At 38.7% G+C, this 23450-nt stretch overlaps 1 protein-coding gene across 1 annotated transcript; it reads right to left on the bottom strand.

The window, feature by feature from the left end:
• Positions 1-1306: 1306 nt before the first annotated feature.
• Positions 1307-23058, bottom strand: LOC105382262 (TLC domain-containing protein 3A). The gene is made up of 9 exons (XM_048626226.1): positions 22808-23058; positions 21107-21204; positions 12703-12864; positions 4522-4684; positions 3974-4156; positions 3077-3184; positions 2703-2825; positions 2099-2236; positions 1307-1422 (listed from the first exon to the last, which is right to left on the bottom strand). The coding sequence occupies exons 2-9, from the start codon at positions 21202-21204 to the stop codon at positions 1387-1389; spliced, it is 1011 nt and encodes a 336-aa protein (XP_048482183.1). The 5' UTR covers positions 22808-23058; the 3' UTR covers positions 1307-1386.
• Positions 23059-23450: the final 392 nt, after the last annotated feature.

Below are 23450 nucleotides of genomic sequence, written 5' to 3' on the forward strand. Positions count from 1 at the left end.
GCATAGAAAATCATATTATGAGATATTTTGGTTTTGTTATTAATAAGTATTTGAACAAAAAATGGTTTTAAAACATAGTAGAATTTAAAGGTAAAATTTAGTTTAAAAGAACCTCTGCTAAGATTACTTTCTACATTCAGCTCCAGATCTTAAAACATGAGATTATTCAATCACACAGCAAGATTATAGGGATATCATTCAAAATGCCATTAGAGACAATACAAATAAATATTTGTACCGCGATGAAGCAAAGAGAAGCGGTAGATCTCATTAAATAACAATTGTATTTAACTTGCTAAGTGCCGAACAAATTACTTGCTAATTTACCTATCTGTCAGATTGAATGTAACATCAATTTAAAGAAAAGTTAGGTAAACTGTTATTATAATTTTTTATTCTTTTTTTTTATAACTTAACTTTGGGAAATTTTGAGATGAGCCCCTTTTGTTCTGAGGATGCGATGTGTTCAGCAATATCAAATAGTCATAAAAACCCAATGTTAAAACTGGTTTTAAATTATTTTGCGGTAACACAAAGAGTTTCGGCTCGACGGCGGCCTTACCCTGCTGCAGATCGTTATAAATGTGATGATTTACTTCTAGATACTTACTCCAGTTTCGTATACCAAAACGTATTTCATATTTACAGAAATGCTTGCGAATGCTTCTGACTTGTGGTGCCCATGCCCATAGACTAATAATGTCTATCATTAACCATCAGCTATCATTAGTATAAATAATGTAAGTGAACATGTAGAAGAAATAAAATGTTTCAAAAAATATAATAAGGTCATACGTTTTCCTCAAAACTGAGCATCGCTTCTAGGGGTGTATAATTATGTATAGTACAACCAACTTATTTTCATCAGACAGAGGTGGAATTATCGGAGACCTATCCATAGTTTCTGGGGAAATAATATGTGCATGATGAGTTCGATAAGTTGGTTAAACTATACATACCTGTTTTACATTGCAATGTAACAGCGAGATTATTCTCCAAGCGAACTTACTTGTGACACTGCATTGACATAATAAGTATTACAGAGTGCGGTAAATTTTCTACACACCAACACATAATATATGTACGTAATAAGCGTTTCAGTTATTAAAATTGTCAAAATTAAGCGTATTTCTGTAACCAATCAAATGTTATGTTTAGTGTAGGGCACTTAAATACAATATGCTATACCTACGATCTTTAATGCACACTATTCGCGCAGCCACCTACCTTGTTCGCTTAAAGAATAACCCACCAATACCCCCTAGCTGCTAGTCAACTTGCCCCCCCGTCCCCCCTGGTTCCCACCCCCCCCGTCCCCCCCCCGGTGTCCCCCCGTCCCCCCTACGTGGTAGTTCACTTGCGCCGCCGGTGCGCGCGTCGTCTGTATCAACTGCGCTTAGGTTTGTTCTCCTCCTTCTCCACCTGAAAACAGAAATTCAGTAAATAGCTATTCGGTATTACCTACAGGGTTTTTTAAATAAATATCCCACAAATGGGCTATTTTATTTTCTATACGGCATAAAGGCTTTTCTTTTGCCGACAGTAGGAGGCAGAGAGTTGTGAAGCTACTTTGGAGGTTCGGAGAAGCCCAAAGATGATGACATATTATGTATTCAGTCTAGCAGGGCAGTAACAATAATTGGCTGATGCATCTAATGATGATATGACAATTCAGGCTTTTAAATCTTATACACTTTTTTTGGTGAGCCACTTTTTATAGCCAAATTGTCAGTAGCCACCATAGTGGTGCAGCATCTGTGCCATAAGTAACCGTAGTACATACCTATTAAGGTAACCACCCTTGTATGCTTTTATTGTGTTTTTCATTTGTTATGTAGGTATTTATACTATGTTTCTGTGTACAATAAAGTGTTAAAATAAAATAATATAAATACCTTAGAGTCATTAACAGCGGGGGTGGTCTCAAACAGCACTTTGACGGCGCCGCGAGACATCAGGTAGAACCAGTACAGTTGTGGAAGGAGCAGGATGCAGATGGAATTAAGGTTTTTTTTTGTTTTGGCACTTTCTATAGGAAATCCGTCAGTAGCCACCAAAGTGGTGCAGCATCTGTGCCATAAGTAACGGTAGTGCATACCTTAGAGTCAGCAACAGCGGGGGTGGTTTCGAACAGCACTTTGACGGCGCCGCGAGACATCAGGTAGAACCAGTACAGTTGTGGAAGCAGTAAGATGCAGATGGAGATCTTGCAGCCGCGAGGGAGGGAGGCTATACTCTGTGGGGAGAAATAGAGGATAGTTTATTACAAGTACTATAGTCTGGAGGGAAGTAGAGGATATATAGTTTACTATAATAGTCTGTGGGGGAAATAAAAAAGATAGTGTATTTATCAATCTCTGGATATTTAGACAAGTACTTACTAGCGAGAGGAGAGGCATCACCGGGTTATAAAAGTAAGTTGAATAAGTGTGCGGCTGACTTTGTTTGAACCTGGGTATAATGTTTGTCCCGATTAAAAATCATAGGGCCTGCATGGCCACGAAAGGGCGCTAGAAGCAACAAAAATATATGCCAGAAGTGTATAACTGCACCTTGTCCGCTCCTATGCCTTACAATACAATACAATATAACTTTATTGGACACCACAAAAACATACAAACAATAGGCGGCTTTATCGCTAAGAGCGTTCTCTTACAGGCAACCTTACTTACGCCTTCATTCCAGCCTATGACGGTACTTACATCGAAGTAGTTCATCTGCGTATGCCTCGCGTAGAGCCACTGCGCGGCGGGCAGCGCCAGCACGCGGCACACGCAGAATGTAGCCAGCATCACCAGACCGTTGACTACGTAAAGTGGGGACGACTGGGGGAACAAAAATATGTAATTTTAAATAGAGAGATGTGGAGAGCCTTTGCCTAGCAGCGGGACACGGGAGAGGCTCCTAAAAAACATAAATATACATTCAAAATTTTGCACTGTCACAAACTAAAATTCTTTTTTTTAAATCAACTCTATGGGTGTGTGCCGTATATCATAAATATTATTAAATTATTCATTAAATAAAATCCTTAACACTCCTCTTTTTCCTTCAGAGGTAAAAGCACAAAGCTTACCTTTTGGCGCACTCGCGACAGCACCCCGCGTAGTGAGACGAAGGGCGTCGATAATTCCATGAGGTAGGCGAAGCCGAACACACAGTCGCCTAGGTCACCTCGGAGGTGCTGTAATGAAGAGATATAATAATAAATAGGGGGGTCAAACGCCAAAGTTTGAAGTATACGGAATGAAGGAAAATCTACCATCATCATTAGGGATACTATTATAGGGACACAAAGGGCCGAGGCCGGCTTTGGCACCTGATCGTAGAGAGGGTGCTAATAGCCTGAAGGTAAATAAGCGGGGATAATAAGTCTTTTAAAATAAAGGTTTTTTTTTAAAGTCAGGAAGATAACAGCACGTGAAAAATAATGAATAAATTGGGAGAGAGACGCCTTACTTATCGTTAGTTAAACGTAGTTTGAGGCGCCCTCCAGCTTTGGCGTGCCTAGAAAGAAGTACTGCAACTATTATGAGAACTCACCACAATGACAGCGAACCCGAACCCGCCTATAAACACGTGGTGCAGCAGTATGACCGGGTCGTGCCGGCAGTAGGCGAGGAACGAGGGGGGCGGGGGCGGGGCGCGGTCGTCGCCGCGGTGGGGAGGGCGCGTTCCTTAGTAATGTAGCTACTATAGAGGTAGGTACTTTACATATGTACTTACATAATAGCGCTGGGGCTCAATACCGTAGTTTCGCAGATAAATTTCATAACCCGTGATACGATGATGTCGTTAAAATGCGCGTTCCGCCAATCACAGCGCTGTATTTATGGCGAATCGCGATATAGTTGCGTTTATCTAGGTAGATAACGGACCCTTGCAGTGAGGACTGGTCTAATAGAAGTTGCGTTAAGCCAAGAGGCCACATTACCTACCTATTTAATGAAATATCAATGGCTAAATAACTCACCACAATGACAGCGAACCCGAACCCGCCTATAAACACGTGGTGCAGCAGTATGACCGGGTCGTGCCGGCAGTAGGCGAGGAACGAGGGGGGCGGGGGCGGGGCGCGGTCGTCGCCGCGGGGGGAGGAGGGCGGCGGGCCGTTCTGATTGGCTGTTGATTTGTCGAAGCATTGTTGGACGTATACCTGCAGAGGGAACGGTTTGTTAGAGTGTAACCAGAGAAAGCGTGACCTGGACTTTTTATTTTATCCAGGTTACATTATTTAGCTGTCATAGTCTATGATTGCAGATCGTAAATGGATGTTCCTGATGGTGGTTAATATACCTAATAGTTTTCATTTGACATATTATTATGCAAGCCCATTTTAAGAAGCGCTCTGACAGCAAACAATTTTGTGTCGTACGGAACTTTTAAATGGAAATAGGTATAACGCCATCGGTATATGCTTGCGGATCAATCACAAACCTTAAAATTTTAATATGTTCCAACTATAGATTGTTTGGTAGCGATTGCTTTGAGTACTGTTTTGAAATGAAAGCATCCTCTTACCGTATACATAGACCAGATGTCATAGAAGAAGTAGGCGGCTCCGAACCACGCGTACGCTTCGGACATGTAGTGTGAGGTCCGGACCACGTCGCGGGAGCAGGAGTAGAGACAAACTACGGCGCCTGTGACTACACAGAGCAGCGCTTGCACTGCTGATACTAGTCTGTGGAATAGGTTAAGGAATGGTCAGCTTATATATAGTATACTAGTTATACTAGTCTGTGAACGGGGAGAAAAATAAATATGAGGAGAAGAGTGAAAATGGCCACATGCTACGAAGACCTGACAACTATATTATGCAAATCGCCTTTGGATAGAGACCTAAGGGCGGCTCGAGGCCACCAGCTCACACCTGGAAGCGATCGTAGGGACCCAGCAGCAAGAGAAACGAAAACGACCAGAGCTACACTTGCTGGATAATGACAAAGAACGATAGAAGCCCCTGGTGTGAGCCCCAGACTTCTTAAAGAAGACGAGTAATAAAGCTGTACGCTTCGGGCATGTAATGTGAGGTCCAGACCACTGTTACTGCACAGAGCAGCGCTTGCACTGCTGATACTAGTCTGTGAACGAGAGGTTGTGAATTATTACACAAATGTGATGTTTGAATGAATGAATATCAATACAATACAATACAATACAATAATCTTTATTTGCACACCATAAAAAAACTTAAATCTAACTTAAATAACAGAGATGCACAAATGGCGGTCTTATCGCTAAAAGCGATCTCTTCCAGACAACCGTTGTAAGAAAAGAACTAAACATAGAAAAGGGCATTTACAAGGTGTATTTACAAATAATATTTTAAAAAGAAAAATACATATCCAAATGACATTGATACTTACTAACTATTATTAATTAAATACTCATATAAATACATACAATAAATACATAAATAAATAAATATAATATATATATATATATATATATTATATACATATATAGTATGGATAAATATACAATATACCTATATCAGCTCAAAGTACGCTTAATACAACAAAAAATACATTAGATAAATAGAATTTAACATAGATTAATAAAATAATATATTTATTCTTGAAGATAATGATTTTTTACCATGCGTTTGAAAGATGCAGGTGATGGGGCTTGCCTTATGTTCAAGGGGAGAGCGTTCCAAAGATGGATGGCTTGGACAGTAAAAGAGTTTGAGTAAAAACTGGTTGTATGGGACGGAATATTTATTCGCAGGTTTTCATTGGAACGCAGATTTCTATTGTGAGTCGTAAAACGAAACTCAAAACGTTCCTTAAGATATGCAGGTGAAGATGGGTTAAACAGTATCGAATAAAGCAGAGAGAGAATATGGGTATTCCGGCGAAGGCGAATAGGGAGCCACTTGAGTTTGCGACGAAATTCAGAAACATGGTCATATTTGCGCAAACCATATATGAACCGAATGCAGAAGTTTTGTAGTCTCTCAAGTTTATTGAGTTGCTCCTCGGTTAAATCAATATAGCAACTGTCGGCATAATCAAGAATAGGGAGAAGGAGAGATTGTGCGAGCGCAATTTTGGTGGCTGTTGGGAGAAAGTTCCGCAGTCTGCGAAGACACGCTGCCGAAGCAAACACCTTCCGACTAACCTCTCCAACCTGAGCCGTCCACGTCATACAACTATCAATGATGATGCCTAGATTTTTAACTTTCTGACTGAACTGGATCCGAACACCATCAAATAGGACCGCTGGAAGTTGTTCATAATCAAGTTTCGATACTAGCCGGGGGCTCCCGAGTATAATTACTTGAGTTTTCGATGGATTCACCCTTAACCCATAGTTATTGCTCCATTCCGAGATTCGGTCCAGATCATTATTTGTATCATAAATAACTCTATGCAGTTCAGACGGGGAAGTATGTGTGTAAATTTGAAGATCATCTGCATAAAGGTGGTAGGAGGAAGTTAATTCATTGGAAATACTATTTATGAAAATGGCTAATAAAAGAGGAGATAGCACGCCACCTTGCGGGACGCCTGCCAGGGTATTGCACCACTGTGAGTCAGAGTTCTCAATACGAACTCGTTGCCGGCGTCCGTGCAAGTAACTACGAAACCAGTCAATAACTGTTGGAGATACGTTAAGAGATCGCAACACTCCGAGGAGGATATCAAAATCTACTGCATTGAATGCGTTACTAAAGTCAAGTAGTGACAGAATAGTTAGCTGACCGTTCTCCATGCCCAAGCGAATATCGTCAGTGATTTTGATGAGTGCCGTGACTGTACTGTGTCCAGGACGGAACCCAGATTGGTACTGGTTCATGAGGTTATTTTGGACAAGAAAATCACTGAGCTGCTTATGTACCAGGCGTTCCATTACTTTGGACAGGAAAGGGAGGATAGAAATAGGACGGTAGTCGGATATGGTAGGATTTGGTTTTTTGGGTAAGGGTATAATCTGAGCTTCCTTCCATGCGGTTGGAAATGTGCTTGAGGAGATTGAGGAGTTAAGGATGTGGGTTATGACTGGTAGGATTATATCAAGTATGGGGAGGATCATTTTGCGACTTATACTGTCACTACCGACTGCATTCGAGGTGATTGTAAGAATGCTTTTCTTAACGTCACAATCAGTTACTTGACTTAAATTGAAAGGAAGAAAGTCAGGAGCTGGTATTGAGGAAAGATGATTAAGGGTTCTTAGCTTGGTAGTACTATCCATGGCTGAAACAGATGTGAAGTGTCGATTGAGACTATCCAAGTCTAAGTCTTGAGGGATTGAGTCAGAACGTGATTTACCAACTCCCAGTGACCTCAGGAAATTCCAAACTTTAGCTGGGTCTCCGTTCTGAACGGATTCATGGATATGGCGTCGCTGTGCATCTCTACACACCCTATTGCAGTGATTTCGCAATTCTATATACTTCCTTTTATTTTGGTTGTAGGCTTTAATCTTGTACCGGGATTTGGCTGCTGCTTTCTGGTTAAGGAGACATTTTATATCTTCAGATAGCCAGGGCGCCGGTAGATGTTTCATCTTAACAGATCTTATAGGTGCATGAACATCGTACAGCTCAGTAAGGAGAGAGTTAAAGACTGAAATCTGCTCGTCAACAGTGCCAGCATTTAGAACAGTATCCCAATTGACACACTGTGCATCACTGCGCAGGTTGTGTTCAATCATAGCACCAAAATTACGTTGCAGAAGGGTTCTTGATTTGGCCTTAGGGGGGCGTATTTTATAGGAAATAAATAAAAGATCATGGTATGAGAAATCATCAGCCCCGCACAGGCCATGTTTCACAACATGATCTGGAGAAGTGACTAGTGATAAATCTAACAAGGAAGGGACACAATTTGGAGAATGGTGTGTAGCACCTGAAGGTAAAATTGACATGTTGTTAGCCTTTACTATGGAAGTTAGGGAAGAAGATCGAGTATCGTTCTTAAGAAGGCAAGTGTTGAAATCCCCCATGATAATGGTGTGTTTATACTTTGGAACAAAGTCTTCTAGGAGATTTTCAAAGGTCTGAAAATAATTTACAGACGATGAGTGGCTGTAATAAACGCCCAGCAAAACCTTGGTGTGCGATAAGCTAATTTCGACCAGTAAGTGTTCACCAGCATTGGCTGGCGGCGGCTGAGATGACAAAGTTACCATGCTAAAAGGAATTTGGGAACGTAAGTAAATTGCCACTCCGCCACCGCGAGAGCCGGTACGGTCATTGCGAATTAGATTAAATCCTGGTAAACTATATGATGCTGAAGTGTGGTGTGGCTTGAGCCACGATTCAGACACTAAAATTGCCTGAATATTTCTATTATTATGAAATGTTGCTATTAATTCAGCGTAATGAGCCGGAATACTTTGGGCATTGATGTGGACAATATTAAAATTGTTCAAGCCAGAAAAAGTAGTGTTAAGGGTGTCGCAAAGTGCGGGAATGCTATGGAAACTATCATCACTGTCATTTTCGTCGACACTGTTTAACTCACCTTCGGAGGAAGAATGAAAGGATTCGTATAAATTACCGTCATTATCACTATCATCAGAGCCCAATATCATACTATATAATAAAGTATAATGTATATGTATATAGATATATAAATATAATTATAAAATAATAATAATAAATACCTATAAAAACTACGACTATTTCTAACAGCTATGTAATTTAAATTTCTTCTGCCAGTTGTTATAGAAAAGATACATTAAAAATAAAGCATAGGTAAATCAAATGTTTTAAACACTAACTAACAATAAACATTTCAAAAGTTAAGTACTTACACAAAGTTTACCTGCCACAATACAAATAACAACAACTTAATACTATACAGGGTGTTAACTTAATTGCGTTGGAGCGGGAAATGGTAGATACAGCTGATGATACTGAACACGATAAGACATTAAAAAACGTATTTTATTTGCTTTAAGCTGACCAACATAAAACAGTTTTATTTAGTACATTTTAAAATTTCATAGTCACCCTATTCAGGTTTAGGTACGTTTGACAGAATGACCATGAACTTGAAAGCCAAGATCAAGGCCAAACAATTCAAAGCCAAGGTCAATAAAAAAGTATGCGTGCATTTGCACCACACTCGTGGAGCTACATCGTCAAGGTACCTACCGAGATTTTGGGTACTCAAAGTACCCAATCCATTGTAGGGGTTCCGCTCATCTGGCATAATCTTTATTGACCAAAACTCATTTCGCATAACTCGTATGGTCTAAACTTTTTTGGCCGAACCATCACTTTGCCAAGACTTATGTGGCATAAGGCTCGTTTCGTCTAAAACTCTTTAGGCACAATCTTTAAACACCTAAGTTTCGTTTGCTCAAATTTATGTTCGTCTATACCTATGTATAATCTTGTTTCTCCTAATGTTATCTTAATAAATAATATATTAAGTATGTAGTAAATGTACAAATTGTGGTATTTTTCTCCTACATCCCGAAAATCACGATATTGTATGATCAAAAAATCGAAAGTTAACGACCAATATAATTATTACAAAGCCCATGAGATCGAAACCTAAAAATAGGTGCAACGACGAGCAAAGCGAGGAGGAGCGTGTTAGGTGCACATGTTCATCAAAACCAAAGCGGAGCGCAGCGAAGCGGAGCGGAGCGTTTTCCAAACAGCGGAAACAATACAAGGCACCAGTTTGCGCTATGTAGGGAGACGCTCCATCAAAGTTAAAGCCAAACGAATATTATTACTTTGTATAAACCTATGCCATAGCATTATTAGGCTATTCAAGATTTGGCCATACCATTTTTAGGCTAAACAATGTTATGCGAAATAACTTTTTAGTAAACGAGATTTATGCCATACGATTTTCGGCGTAACGAGACTTTGACCAAACGTTACTATGCAATACGAGATTAGGCAAAAAAATCTTATGCCAAAAAAGGTAGAACCCCATTGTAGACATTTCATTTTACTCCATAAGTATCACTTTATTGATACACAATTATCTTTTATGAATACAGAACATTTTCATTTTATGCTTCATAACATAGGTCACACGTATTCACGCACAGCACAACATAAAACGAAATGAGGAACAAGGCTTGGTAATCAAAAGATAGAATTGTAGGTACCTATTCCCTTTTAGGTAATACTTAATTGTAAAAAATGATTGTAAACAAGTAAACAACAACGACTGACTGACAGACTAGATCCACAGAGAAGGTAATGACTATCATAAATACTCGATGGTTATGATACGCGAGATTGTTATTATTCTACTGGTATTTAAAGTGAGGCCATACTTATTATAAGGATTCCCGTACTATTCGTCATCAAAGACGTCTCAATCGCAAGTACACAACACAAATCGAGATGAGCGAGTGTAAGTAAACCAATTCGTCATTGAAGTAGACCCTGTTATCATCCTGTTATGCATTGTGGTCTTTTAACTTTAGCTGCATACAGACCGGCCAAACGAACGCCAACGAACGGGTTTTGTTGACCTTCGTTGCTCAATCTGCCCCTGTATTATGTATGATAAATGTCCATCGGTGGGCGTTCGTTGGGCCGGTCTGTACGCATCTTTAGGTAATAAAAGGGTGGATACTAAACGCTTACCTTATTCTGAGTAAAAAGGTTTAATTATTGTTCTGAGCTCCTAGAAAGTCATAAATTATATTCTGTACGATCTATCAAACTTTATGACAATCAGCTGTTTAATTGTTGATTAGTATGTCATTAATCACCATGAATAATTTCAATTTTATTTAATAATTGTTATTACCTACTGTGTAATTAATTACAATCATAGTTACATCAAATAAATTATGAAAAGTGAAGTTGATAACAAATTTACAGTGTGTGTTCTTTTGCAATCGAATGTTTCATTGGTTATGTGTTTGTGTAGGGTGACCATGTTTTTGATTAAGGTAAAACTTTCCACTTTACTTTAGACTTTAAACATAAATATTCGAGATTCTGATGTTTTTTTTCTTAGAAACGTGCTTGGTTAGACTAATACTAACCCCCATTTCCCGCTCAAACGCATTCTAGTTAACACCCTGTATAATTTGCGTACAACTGAACGCAGCCTAAGAGTTCCTACAAAACAGACCTCAGAATAATGAATAAAAAATAAAAAAAAAATAATATTAAACATATTAAAGCTACTCTGTGAACAATTTGACATTCAGTTGACGTCTAACTTTGACTGCTTGTGACAGTAAACAAAACACGAAACACGACACGTTACCCACAATTTTGTTATACTAAAATAATAATTTTACTAAACTGAAATAGGGTATTGCGCTTTTACCTAAAGAACTAAGTACGAACCCCCATGAAGATATCTACTACTTTTTGGATGCCCTCTGAGGTCTTGCGGTTGTGGCCACTGGCTTATCAGCCCTGCTACTGGGTTTCGGGGCCACACCTCCGCCGGCGCCGTGCAGCTGGGTCGCCGGACACACCTGGTTGAGCTCGGCCAGCGTCACGACGCGGCTCTGCTTGCCGTCGGCGCCCTGCACCACCACGCAGCCGTCCCGCGTCCAGCAGCGCGCCACGCCGACCCGCTGTCGCGCAGCCATGAAGACGTCGTGGCGGGTCTTCGTGAGGAATTCCGACAATGTGTATCCGCTGCCCTTCAGCTTCGCCTTTGAGAACCAGACCTTCGTTCGTGTGGAATGATCCTTGAACTTAAGAAGGATAGGCCTTGGCTTGTCCCTCAAGCGTCCCATCCGATTGCAGCGGGCAATATCGTTGGTGCAGATGAGTTCCGGGTCCTTGATGTAGGTTGTGATGATCCGAACTGCTGCATCTGCGGTATCCTCATCCTTCTGCTCCGGGACACCATGCAGCAGCAACATCTTCCTGCGGCCGTGCATGTCTATGCGGTCCAGGCCCTTCGCGAGCATCTCCACTTGCTGCTGCAGACTGTTCAGTGCCGTGGTGATGAACTGCCGGAAGCTCTGGAACTCTGCGGCCAATCCAGATGTTGTGGATGCGGGCATCTTGTGCAGCTCCTCGTGGAAAGTGTTCATTCTGGTGTTGAACATGTCCATCAACTCGCACATAGACTGCTTAACCTCTTCCATTGTTATTGTGTTGGTATCTCTAGGGCGTTAATTTGTGCTGATTTTACGGAGATAACAATTTCTGGCAGGTATTTTATGTCAAGCTTTCATGTTATGTTATTTTATTTATTTTTATTCTTCTATTTATTATTTTAATTAAAAATTATAAGCTGAGTAATATGTGTACTTTTTTACACCTACCGCCCAAAAAAAAAAAAAAAAAAAATATCATGCAGTTTGTTAGTTTATTTTTCTTTGCCGCTGCCCCTGCGAGAAAGTAGAGCCCCAGACGGCTGATACCAGGCGCTTCCATCCTTCTCTGTCGGTGGCCAGCAAGTTAGCCTTATCCATAACTTTAATTTCTCTTTTGTTTGTTAGTTTGACAAGGGTGGTATATATTATGTTATGGGATAAGATATACCTACATGAGGCATACCGCTGTGACATATTTTGTCACCGTCATCATCACTTGTCCATTTTAACACCCGCCAACGACAAACTTCTGACATACTCAACTGCCGCTACAAGGATCGCTCGTTATCGACGTGGATAAACGTCACTATATACATCGCGATAAATACATAAATACGGCGGTGTATGTAACGCGCTTTAAACGTGTTTAATATCGTCGATAACGAACCCGTGTAGCCGCCACAAGTAATAGAAACTCACTTGTTATTAATATCCATGACATCGCCGACGCTGAGCGAGTACTTCTGTCTCAGTCTGTCCCCCAGCGGCGTGCGCAGGCCGATGTTGTTGGAGAGAGAGAAGAGACTCGGGAAGAACACGAAGCCGAGCGCCGTGAGACAGAGACCGCGAGGTATGGATACCCTGGGGGGAAAGAGATGGAACTATATTATGATTCAGACGAAGGGTTTTTCTGGATTAGAACGAAACAGGGTGTAGTGTAGTTAGAGGATAGTGGTATGTGCTTCAGAGTCTGGTCATATATTAACATTAGGGTGCTTATCCACCAGGGGAACACCCAAATATTCCGAAAAACTTTTTTCCGAATTTGAAAACACCGAATATGTAATTTACGAAATATTGCAATACCGATTTTTTAAAATGCCGAATTCTTAAAAAAGTAATTCGGATTTATGTAGTGTACCCATCCACCAGATATGTGCTATGCTTTACTGCTTTGGATGCGCTTGATATCCACCAATCATATTCATTGATCCACATATTCCACATATCATAGCACAGGTGGGAACGGACTTTTTCACAGCTCTAGTAGAAAGGCACCCTGACTTTAGTTACTCAAATAGTGCATATCTCTGTGTCTCAATTTCAGTAAATAAACTTCTCTCCTCTCAGCCTATCGCACTACCAACCACTTTCTCGACACCACCAAAGGTTAACTGGTAGAGAATGCTACTAGCATTAAGTTCGCCTTTGTATAATGTTTTTATATGCAATAAAGAATTTATAATAATAATAATAGTATAATCAGGAAATTAGAAGCTATCATCATTCATCATTAATAACTACAAGTAGTAGACGTAGGTACACATGATTAACAACTATACGCCAAAATAATAAATGTGTTCTAATTATTCACAGTAGGTTCATGTTCAATGTACATCGCATCGGTATCAGAAGTTAACTCATGCCTTGTCTTTGTCAAGTTAAATTAACTATTCTTGTTATTTTATGGCATTCATGTGTTTCTAATGTTCTTAAGAATGAATATACCTAGATAGTTTAGGTACTTTAGAATAATGGCCGTAACTTGCATATTAAATCAATGCTAAAACCTATAAAGGTTCTGACAAACATAGTTTTTTCCCTAACAAATATGTAACATTTTTTTTTTTTCGCGCGCGCGACCTCTTCTCAACAACACCTTGTTAGTTTACTCTCTATCAATAAAAATCTAAATAAGTAGTTTTTTTGTGATTTCTAAAGTAAAAGTTATACCGTTAAAAAGCCTGTGAACTAAGCTTTTCAGTGATATAAGTGGTTTCAGCCAAAAGTTTGTAATTCGTGAGTAAGAAGCAAAAATATTTTCTAACGGTTAAAATATTCGCGGGCGCTAAGCGTCGCGTCTCACGCACACACACGCACTTCGCCCAGCGCTCAAACAGCCGCTGCAGCGCTTTAGCGTCTAGCGGCGCCTACTGAACGCTTTTGCTGCTTCGACAATAACAACGATAAATTATTTTGGAAAATGCCACCTATTAAATGTACGAGTTGTCGCACAGTAATACTCAATAAGGAGTACATAAAATGTGCAACCTGTGGCCTGACTTACGATATACAGTGCGGCAATGTATCCGAAAAAAGATTTCAATTAATGACCCAAGACCACAAGCGAAATTGGAGGTGCGATGAGTGTATCTCTAAGAAAATTAAAATTGCACATTCGAGCACACCAGCCGATCCTTCCCCAAGTACTGCACCACCGCCATCTGTTGCTAAGGAATCGAGCGCGACAACCAACTCACCGAGTAACAACAATATCACTACTCGATCCAAGCTAGCGCGCCAAGTTGAAGACAACCATGATAACTTTGTGACGGAGGGCAAACTACGGGATATATTAAAAGAAGAACTAAACGGTGCTCTCAAAGATATTATGAAGGCAACTCTGTCAGCCGAGCTTAAATCAATGAATGCACTTATAAGTGAGTTTCGCGAGTCCATGTCCTTCTTTAATGAGCAATTTGAAGTCATGAAAACAAATTTGGCGGAGAAAAATTCCATAATTAAGGATCTTCAAGCAGACAATGATAACCTCAAAACAACTGTCAAAGATCTATCTGGGAGACTACATCTAGTTGAACAGCATCTGAGGGAAAGCAATCTCGAGATAAATGGCATACCAGAGAATCGTTCCGAAAACTTGACCCAGACTGTAGTCCAACTAGGAAAAACCATAGAACAACCATTAACGCAGAATGACGTTTTACACGTGACAAGAGTTGCTAAGATGAACAAAGAGAGTAGCAGACCACGAGCCGTTATAGTGAAACTCCGGAGCTCATATCAACGCGACTCAGTCATCGCAGCAGTATCTAACTTCAACAAAAAGAATCAGAAAGAAAAATTAAACTCCCACCACCTTGGTTATGGAGGCGACGTGTCTGCAGTCTTCGTCACGGAGCACCTGACCCCTACTAACAAGGCTCTTCACGCTGCTGCCCGCATCAAAGCTAGAGAAGCTTCATACAAGTTCGTGTGGGTCCGAGGAGGGCGAATTTTTGTTAGGAAGGACGAATATAGCCCAGCGCTGCAAATACGCACTCTTGAGTCCATAGATCTTATTGTTTAGGTATAATTGCTTCTGTTTTCATTAACAAATTTATGTGATATATTATTATAAGTTATAATTTCAAAATTCGATATTTACTACCAAAATTTAAACGGAATAAAAACCAAAGTTAAAGATTTCTATCAGAATATACTGCAAAGTAACTATAAAATTTTAGTTTTTACAGAAACATGGTTGAATGCTAGTATTGCCAATAGTGAACTTTTTGACTCTCGATACATAGTATATCGTCGTGACCGTGTTTGTTCCAAAGATACTAAACTAGATGGAGGCGGAGTTCTAATTGCTGTTTCTCGAGACATTCCTTCTATCCGTATTCAGAACTGGGAAACTGAATGTGAAGACTTGTGGGTATCAGTCCAAATCACTATTAACAATGAAATAAAAAAACTCTCACTGTGTGCTGTCTACCTACCTCCGCCAGTAAAATTAAAATCTTTGGAGACATTCATGGAAAATGTTGATATTGTTATAAATAATAGCGATAACGTTATGATCCTAGGAGATTTTAATCTTGGTTTTATTAAGTGGACAGACACTTCACCTGATTGTAACTATACAGTTCCTACTAACTATAATTGTAATTTAGGCTACGCATTGATAGATTTTATGAGTTTAAATAATTTATACCAAAGCAACAATATATGTAACAAAGACGATCGTATATTAGATCTTGCTTTATGTACATTACCTGACATCACTATTTCTAAGCCGTTAGATATTATTAGTAAAATTGATCCTAAACACCCTAATTTACTAGTAACTTTTCCTTCAGCAAATATCATGTATCTCCGTCCAAATGTTCGTAGTGATTACAACTACTATAAGGCTGATTATACTAAGATAAGATCTGATTTAAGTATTATAGACTGGCACACTGAGCTAAATAACTGTAATGATATAAATGAAATGGTTTCAGTATTCTACAATATTATTCAAAATATTATTGATAAATATGTTCCGAAACGCATCCCTCGTAAAAGTAGGTACCCAAGCTGGTTCAGCATAGCTTTAATCAAATTACTTGCAGAAAAGGAAAAAATTCGTAAGAAATATCGTCGTTATCAAAACCCAAGAGATAAATTTGAATACAACATTTTAAGGGAAAGGAGTCACAAATTATTAGATAGTGACTACAATAGATATAAAACGCAAATAGAGAAAGCTATTTCCTACAATCCTAAAACTTTTTGGAAGTTTATAAAAGACAAACGTAAAAATAAATCAACGCTCCCCTCTGAAATGAAAATGAACAACATCTCTGCCAACACGGGTCCTGAAATCGCTAACTTATTTGCCGATCAATTCTCATCTATCTATAGAACCAGTAGTGCCAAAGATCAAAGTCCTCTCAACTATATATCACCAAACCCTGATAATAACTCAATATGCTTCAACCGCATCAGTTTAAGAGAGTCTGATTTATGTAAAAAAATCAAAATGCTTAATATTTATAAAGGCGCGGGTCCTGATGGTATACCACCTATTTTTATTAAACGTTGTGGATATTTGCTTGCCTTACCACTGGTCCTGATTATAAACCGCTCACTTCTGGATGGAAAATTTCCCGATGAGTGGAAGAATGCAAGAATTGTTCCAATTTTTAAAAACGGTAATGACGTAGAAGTTAAGAACTATCGCCCTATTTCTATTTTGTCTTGTTTCTCTAAGCTCTTCGAATCCCTATTACTAGATGTTTTCTCTCCTCAGTTAAATAAAATATTGTCCGATTATCAGCATGGATTTATAAAAGGCCGCTCTGTACAAACTAATCTTGTTAACTTTATTACAAATGTATCATATGAAATTGATAAAGGCAAGGAGGTGGACGCCATCTATACTGACTTTTCCAAGGCCTTTGACATGGTAGACCACATATTACTAATTCATAAGTTAAAATCTGTCGGCTTTAGTGGAAATATACTGAGGTGGTTTGAGTCCTACCTATCAAACAGACCACAAATAGTGTCAGTGAACGGCTTCGACTCTAAACCTTATCATGCTAAAACGGGGGTTCCTCAAGGATCGCACTTAGGCCCTCTTTTATTCCTAATATTTATAAACGATCTTACCAAAAACATTAAACATTGCCATTTCTCCTTTTTTGCTGACGATTTAAAAATTTATAAAACCGTGAACTCCATGACAGATGTCAAACTTATTCAAGAAGATCTAAATAATATTAAAGACTGGTGTGAGCACAACCATATGTCAATAAACGTTAGTAAATGCTACTTCATTAAATTTACAAAAAAGAAATGTCCTCTTTCATCTTCTTACACTATAGGCAATACTCAACTAACTGAAACAAGTCAAGTAAGAGATCTCGGTGTTATCATTGACAGCAAACTCAGTTTCATTTATCATTATGATAATATTGTTAAAAAAGCAGCTCAAATGCTGGGGTTTCTAAAGAGAAATTCGAGGGACTTCCACAATAGCAAAACTAAAATACTTCTATACAACGCGCTAGTTCGCAGTCACCTGGAGTTCGCCAGCGCGGCGTGGAGCCCTCACTATACGGTACACTCTCAGAGGATTGAAAGTATACAAAGGGCTTTCACCAGATACTTGGCATTCACTTCTACTGGGATATCGCACAGGAACACCTACGACCAGCGTCTAAACTTTTTCAACATGCACGCGCTGCGTGACCGCCGCATTCTACAGGATCTAGTATTTCTACACAAAATTATCTCAAACCAAATAAGCTGTATTCATCTTTCCGAAAAAATTCATCTATCAGTGCCATATAATCTTCCTAGAAAACCAATCAATAAAATCTTTCATATTAGTGCTTCTAAAACAAATACTGGTCTGCACGCTCCAATTAACAGAATTTGCCAGGAGTACAATGAAATTAGTACTAAGCTTCCGAACATAGATATCTTTAGTGACAGTCTACCGAAGTTCCAAAGTGGAATACTGCAACTATTTTCAGTTTAAGTTAAGTATAAAAATATAGTATGATATTAACTAGTACCTAATTTAATTTAACAGATTTGCAATATTTGTTATTTCTTTTAATTTGAATTTTATTTTTAATTTAACACTTTAATTTTGTTTTAAATATTTTTTTTATTTTATTAATTTTTAAGGTTTGTTGATTAAAATGTTGTATACGCCTGTAACTGGCATATCGTATTAGATGTAAGACCTTCTTTCAATGTATCTTTTAAAACTGTAATAATATGTATGCTGTTGGTGTATCTACCTATAATAAATAAATAATAAAACATCTTAAGAAGTTTTTTACTCAAGTATATCAGCACCTTTGGAAGCCACTGGTCTACTCTGACATGAATAATATATACCTACATTCTATGTCTACGACTATCACTGCAAAAACGCAATAGGTAGAGTAGCGTCCAACACAGCCTCATAACCATCCTAGAGCCTCATAAATAGACGTTCCGTAGTCCCCCAATATTAACGTAGGTATATCCTAACTAATATTATAAATGCGAAAGTAACTGTCTGTCTGTCTGTCTGTCTGTTACTCTTTCACGCCAAAACTACTGAACGGATTTGAATGAAATTTGGTATACATACGGTCTAGCTCTAGACCCTGGGAAAGAACATAGGCTACTTCTTATCCCGGAATTCCCACGGGAAAACTTTTTAAGGTGAAGCGAAGCTCGCGGGAACAGCTAGTACATAATAAAAGTGCGTGATTAAACGTTCCAGGTCAATGGCAATCATAAATCTTTGTTTACACCTTCTTTAGCGCTAATCAAGCACAATAGTTGTAAAATATTTCAGTATAAGGTCAAGGCAAGGTCGTTTCACGTTCAGTTGTTACACTGTATACATAATGTAGAGCTGCACTTGATAAGCGCTCGTGTGTGTGAGGCGATAAGAGTCAGTTAAATTGCCTATGGAACACGATAGCGATGCCGTGTAGCAACGATAGTTTAGTACGTACTCGGTACTAGATGGAGTGTCAGTGCAAAAGAAGCATTTCAACAAATTACACCCCACTTCGACGACTGAGCTCTTATTTTGAATTAGTTTGGTTAGAAGATTTGTGACTTCATTCACATTGTTGTTATTTAAATTGAACTTAAAACAGTTTGACAATAAAGAAAATGCGGATACTTTTTTGCTTTGTTTTTGTATGTGAACACACCATCGTGTTCGTCTATTGTTAATCTAAGCCGTGTAGTGTTATACTTGGTTTAGTGTGTGATGCACTCAACAGCTCTTGTTGTAGGGACTTGTGGTGCTCCTTGGGGGAGGCCTATACCCAGCAATATGTTGACTTTGTTCACTGTTGTGGCGGAGATGATGAATCATTAAATCATTAGTTCCCCACCAAAAGTCATAACCCTTCTGCCGTCGTTGATACGCTTAATTGAAGGTTTTTAAAATCCATCTTAAACCCATTAAAAATAAACTTTACTAAATCGAAAAAGCAGTTAGGTAAGTAATTAATATGCACATTTTAGGCACTTCGTAAGTCGTAACTTATGCGGTCATTCCGTGTGTGACGTAAAGTCCGGCTTTACATAACGTTCTTCAGTTCTCGCAATCTCGCATGGTGTGCTAGATGCTCATCTACGCATTGCATCAGGCCAGTTTGTGAGTCAAACGTCTGAGTAATGGGACAGTCTTCCGTATTTAGTAAATACGAAACTTTTTCTGTTTTTTTAAGATATATTTGTAGATTAAACGGTAGGGTGTTTCCTTTAGTAATTTCGATATAGGTATTTCAAAGCCCATGACACAAAAAATATGTACTATATTGCGGTAGGTATTACTTTACACGAACAAGAACTCATCATCATCAGCCTATAGCAGTCCACAGCTGCACGTAGGCCTCCCCCAAAGCACGCCACTGGATGCGATCTTTAGCTTTCCGCATCCAACCACTACCAGCCACCATACTCATGTCTCGTACTAATTCAGGTTCTCCCTTGCACGGTTGGCAAAGCTGCTGCAATGCACTTTTATGTCAGTGTTATTTATAGGAATGTAATAGCCTATTACCTTCGGCATCAAAGACCCGACAATAAATCACACACGTCGTAATTGAGACACACAAGTGGAAATGTTCGGCAAATAAAATGATTGCACGTCCAATTTAGTTCTATTGGCGATGTTTTTGTGAGCGGACTGAGCCAAGTGGGGCAGTCGTGGATACTTGACCTGCCTCAAACTACAGCCTACGGGTCACAATGGGTCAAGATTTAGGACCTATTTATGATCTAGAATTTATTATGTTTACACTTTACAGGATCAAACAATCTTAATAAATTTTGGTTGTTATGGCACAAGATTGAATTATTATTATATGGAGTAGGCTACACTAGTACGCTTGGTACACGTGTACCAACTCAATAAGAGTAGATAACCGATGATGTAGTATTCATTTAGACAGATATTGCGCTCTAGTGTGAGTGGGGAATGAAATATCGTGATGAAACCTGCATTTCGAGAACCTTAACTGACACCCGTTTTGCGAAAGTTTTGTAAGAGATTAGTGTTAAGGCACTAGGCAGCCTTAATGCACAGTACAAAATATACTATATGAGAACAAACATACAATACAACGTCGTCGTATCATTTACTGGCTGCCGCCAGGCTGCCTAGTGCACGGTAGGCCTAAGAGTACGAGAATATACACTAGCTAGAGATACTACTCGCTGGACCGACGACCTTTATTAGGCGGGTTGCCAGTGGTGGCTGGATAAGGAAAGCCGAGGCTGTGGCGCTCCATTGGAGAGGCCTATATCCAGCACTGGATGATTATTGACTGATGATGAAGAGGCATAACAGCCACAATAGACCACTCACCTGTCTTCATTGTCGAGCGCCAGCACGGTGGCGGTGGCGGCCAGCAGCGAGCCCGCCGCCGCCGCCGCCTGCGCCCACATCCCCGCGCCCAGCTGCATCTGAAATTGTGACATATTTATAAATATACTGGTTTTTGGTTTTTTCTGCGAGCTTTGCTTCGCCATAAAAAGTTTTCCCGTGGGAATTCCGCGAAAATAAGTAGCCTATGTGTTAATCCAGGTGCCCAGCTAACTCCATACCAAATTGCATTAAAATTGGTTCAGCGTGACGTGAAAAAGTAACAAACATACACACAAACTTTCGCATTATAATATTAGTGGGAAGTAGGATATACTTTCAGGTACCTCATAGGTGTTATTACCATTAATTAACAACCTAATTAGCCTCCTTATCTATTATCTAGCTTATGTATTATGTTATGTATGAGAGATCAGAGCTGTGAGCTGTGGATATTCTTCAAGAGAGGTAACCACTATTAAGTGGACTGAAGTATCATGTGGTTGCTCTATGGGAAAGCACTATATCCTTCATATGAATGGAACATAGGTTGAAGGTATCTCATGTAAATTGTATAGATAAAGGTAAGGTTTAAAAGGTAGATTTGAAAAGATTTGTAACGAAAATAAGTTAAAATGTGTTTTTCTTACATGCAAATTTAACTTATTATTTGCAAGCATAAAGTCATACCTATTTCTACTTTCCATCTCTGCCCTCTTATCTCAAAAGATAACTTCTTGAGTAAAAAAACTTAGCTCAATAACAGAGTAGGCTTTAAATCAGCTATAAATAAAGTGATAAAAAACAAGATAAATTGGCAAGAAAGATTACACATTTATAAGTACCTACAGGATGTTGCTAAAGTGGCATAGTAAGCCAAAAGATGGAGATCTAGGTCCTCTTGAAAATATTATTTATTTAATTCTTTATTGCACAAATATTATAAAATAAGCGTACAAAAAGTGGACTTAATGCTCAAACCATCAAGCAATACATATTATTTATTCTATGGTATTATTTTTGATTGATACTATGATATTGCTTAATGTGCTCTTCCTTTCCATTTCCACTGTTCATAATAGGTATATAATTAGGTTTCAATCAAAACCAGATTTAAACAAGGCCATACATAAAATATTAATTGTTTTATACTGATGAGTCTGATGACTGAACTCTTAGTAATGTCTCACTCCAATAGTAAGATATTCTAATTATTTGAGACTGTAATAGGATAGTCCTTATCGTCATCATAAGCTCCTAATTATGCACTGCTGGATATAGGCCTATCTCAGGAGTGCCAGCACCCTATCCTAAAGCCATCCTCATACAGCCACTACATGCTAAGATCTTGGTTCAGCTTAGCCTTTGTGCTTATATAAAACTATATTAAGTAAGAAATTCAATAATTTGTCTATGTGAAAGATCTCCAACAAATGATATAAAGCTGCATTTAAAAAAATATTGGTATTCATTTAAGTATATCCAGTATATACTCAAATTACACCACTAGTTGACCCAGAAAGGTATTCTATTACAACTTAAATTAAAATGTGCTTCAAGGAAGCTTTTAAATTGAAAGAAACAGGGTTTCCACTGAAGTTGTAAGAACTAAATCTGTTGACTGCACATTTAAGCTTTCATCAATTTGATACAATTTCAGCTGATTAAAACAGATGTAATCGTGTTGTTAGAAAGGCAATGTACCTGATAATATCAAAACAATCCAAGGAAGACAGCAGGACTCAGGACACAACACAAATCAGTCAAAACATGGTAATATTCAACTGAAAACTAGCGCAGTAAACAACATTTCTAGGGCAATAAAATATTTTTTTAGGATTATAACACAATAATTATGACTGGAAAAAACGTTTTATCACTACAAACTTTGATAAAATGAGTTAAAATGCTCAATAAATGCGGTAAGTCTATGTCCAAGAGCTCTCTTTGATTGATTGAATCACAGATTAGACAGCCTATGTACTATAGTACAGATAGGTATCTGCCATAGAACAGTCCGGTCGTTAGTGAGCTTGTACACCCCACCCTGGATGACAGATGTCAGTTTTAAGCCCTCACATTGAAATGATTGCATTATATACTCTTTGTTTTTTTTTTTTTTTTACGGTGGCCGCTAGATGGCTCTGTTTCAGTTTTTATTATACCCAGTAATAAAACAAAGCTGTAAATCTCCTGTAAATGAAACGAAAGTAGGTACAACTTATACAACAATTTATTATAAATAATATAACAAATGTTACTATCACTACATGAATAAGTGTTACAAAAGGAACAAAAATATATAACTTTTCTTTGTACAAGAGGGTACATAATTAACTTATCAATA

Source organism: Plutella xylostella, chromosome 16, assembly GCF_932276165.1.
Source record: "Plutella xylostella chromosome 16, ilPluXylo3.1, whole genome shotgun sequence".
NCBI lineage: Eukaryota > Metazoa > Arthropoda > Insecta > Lepidoptera > Plutellidae > Plutella > Plutella xylostella.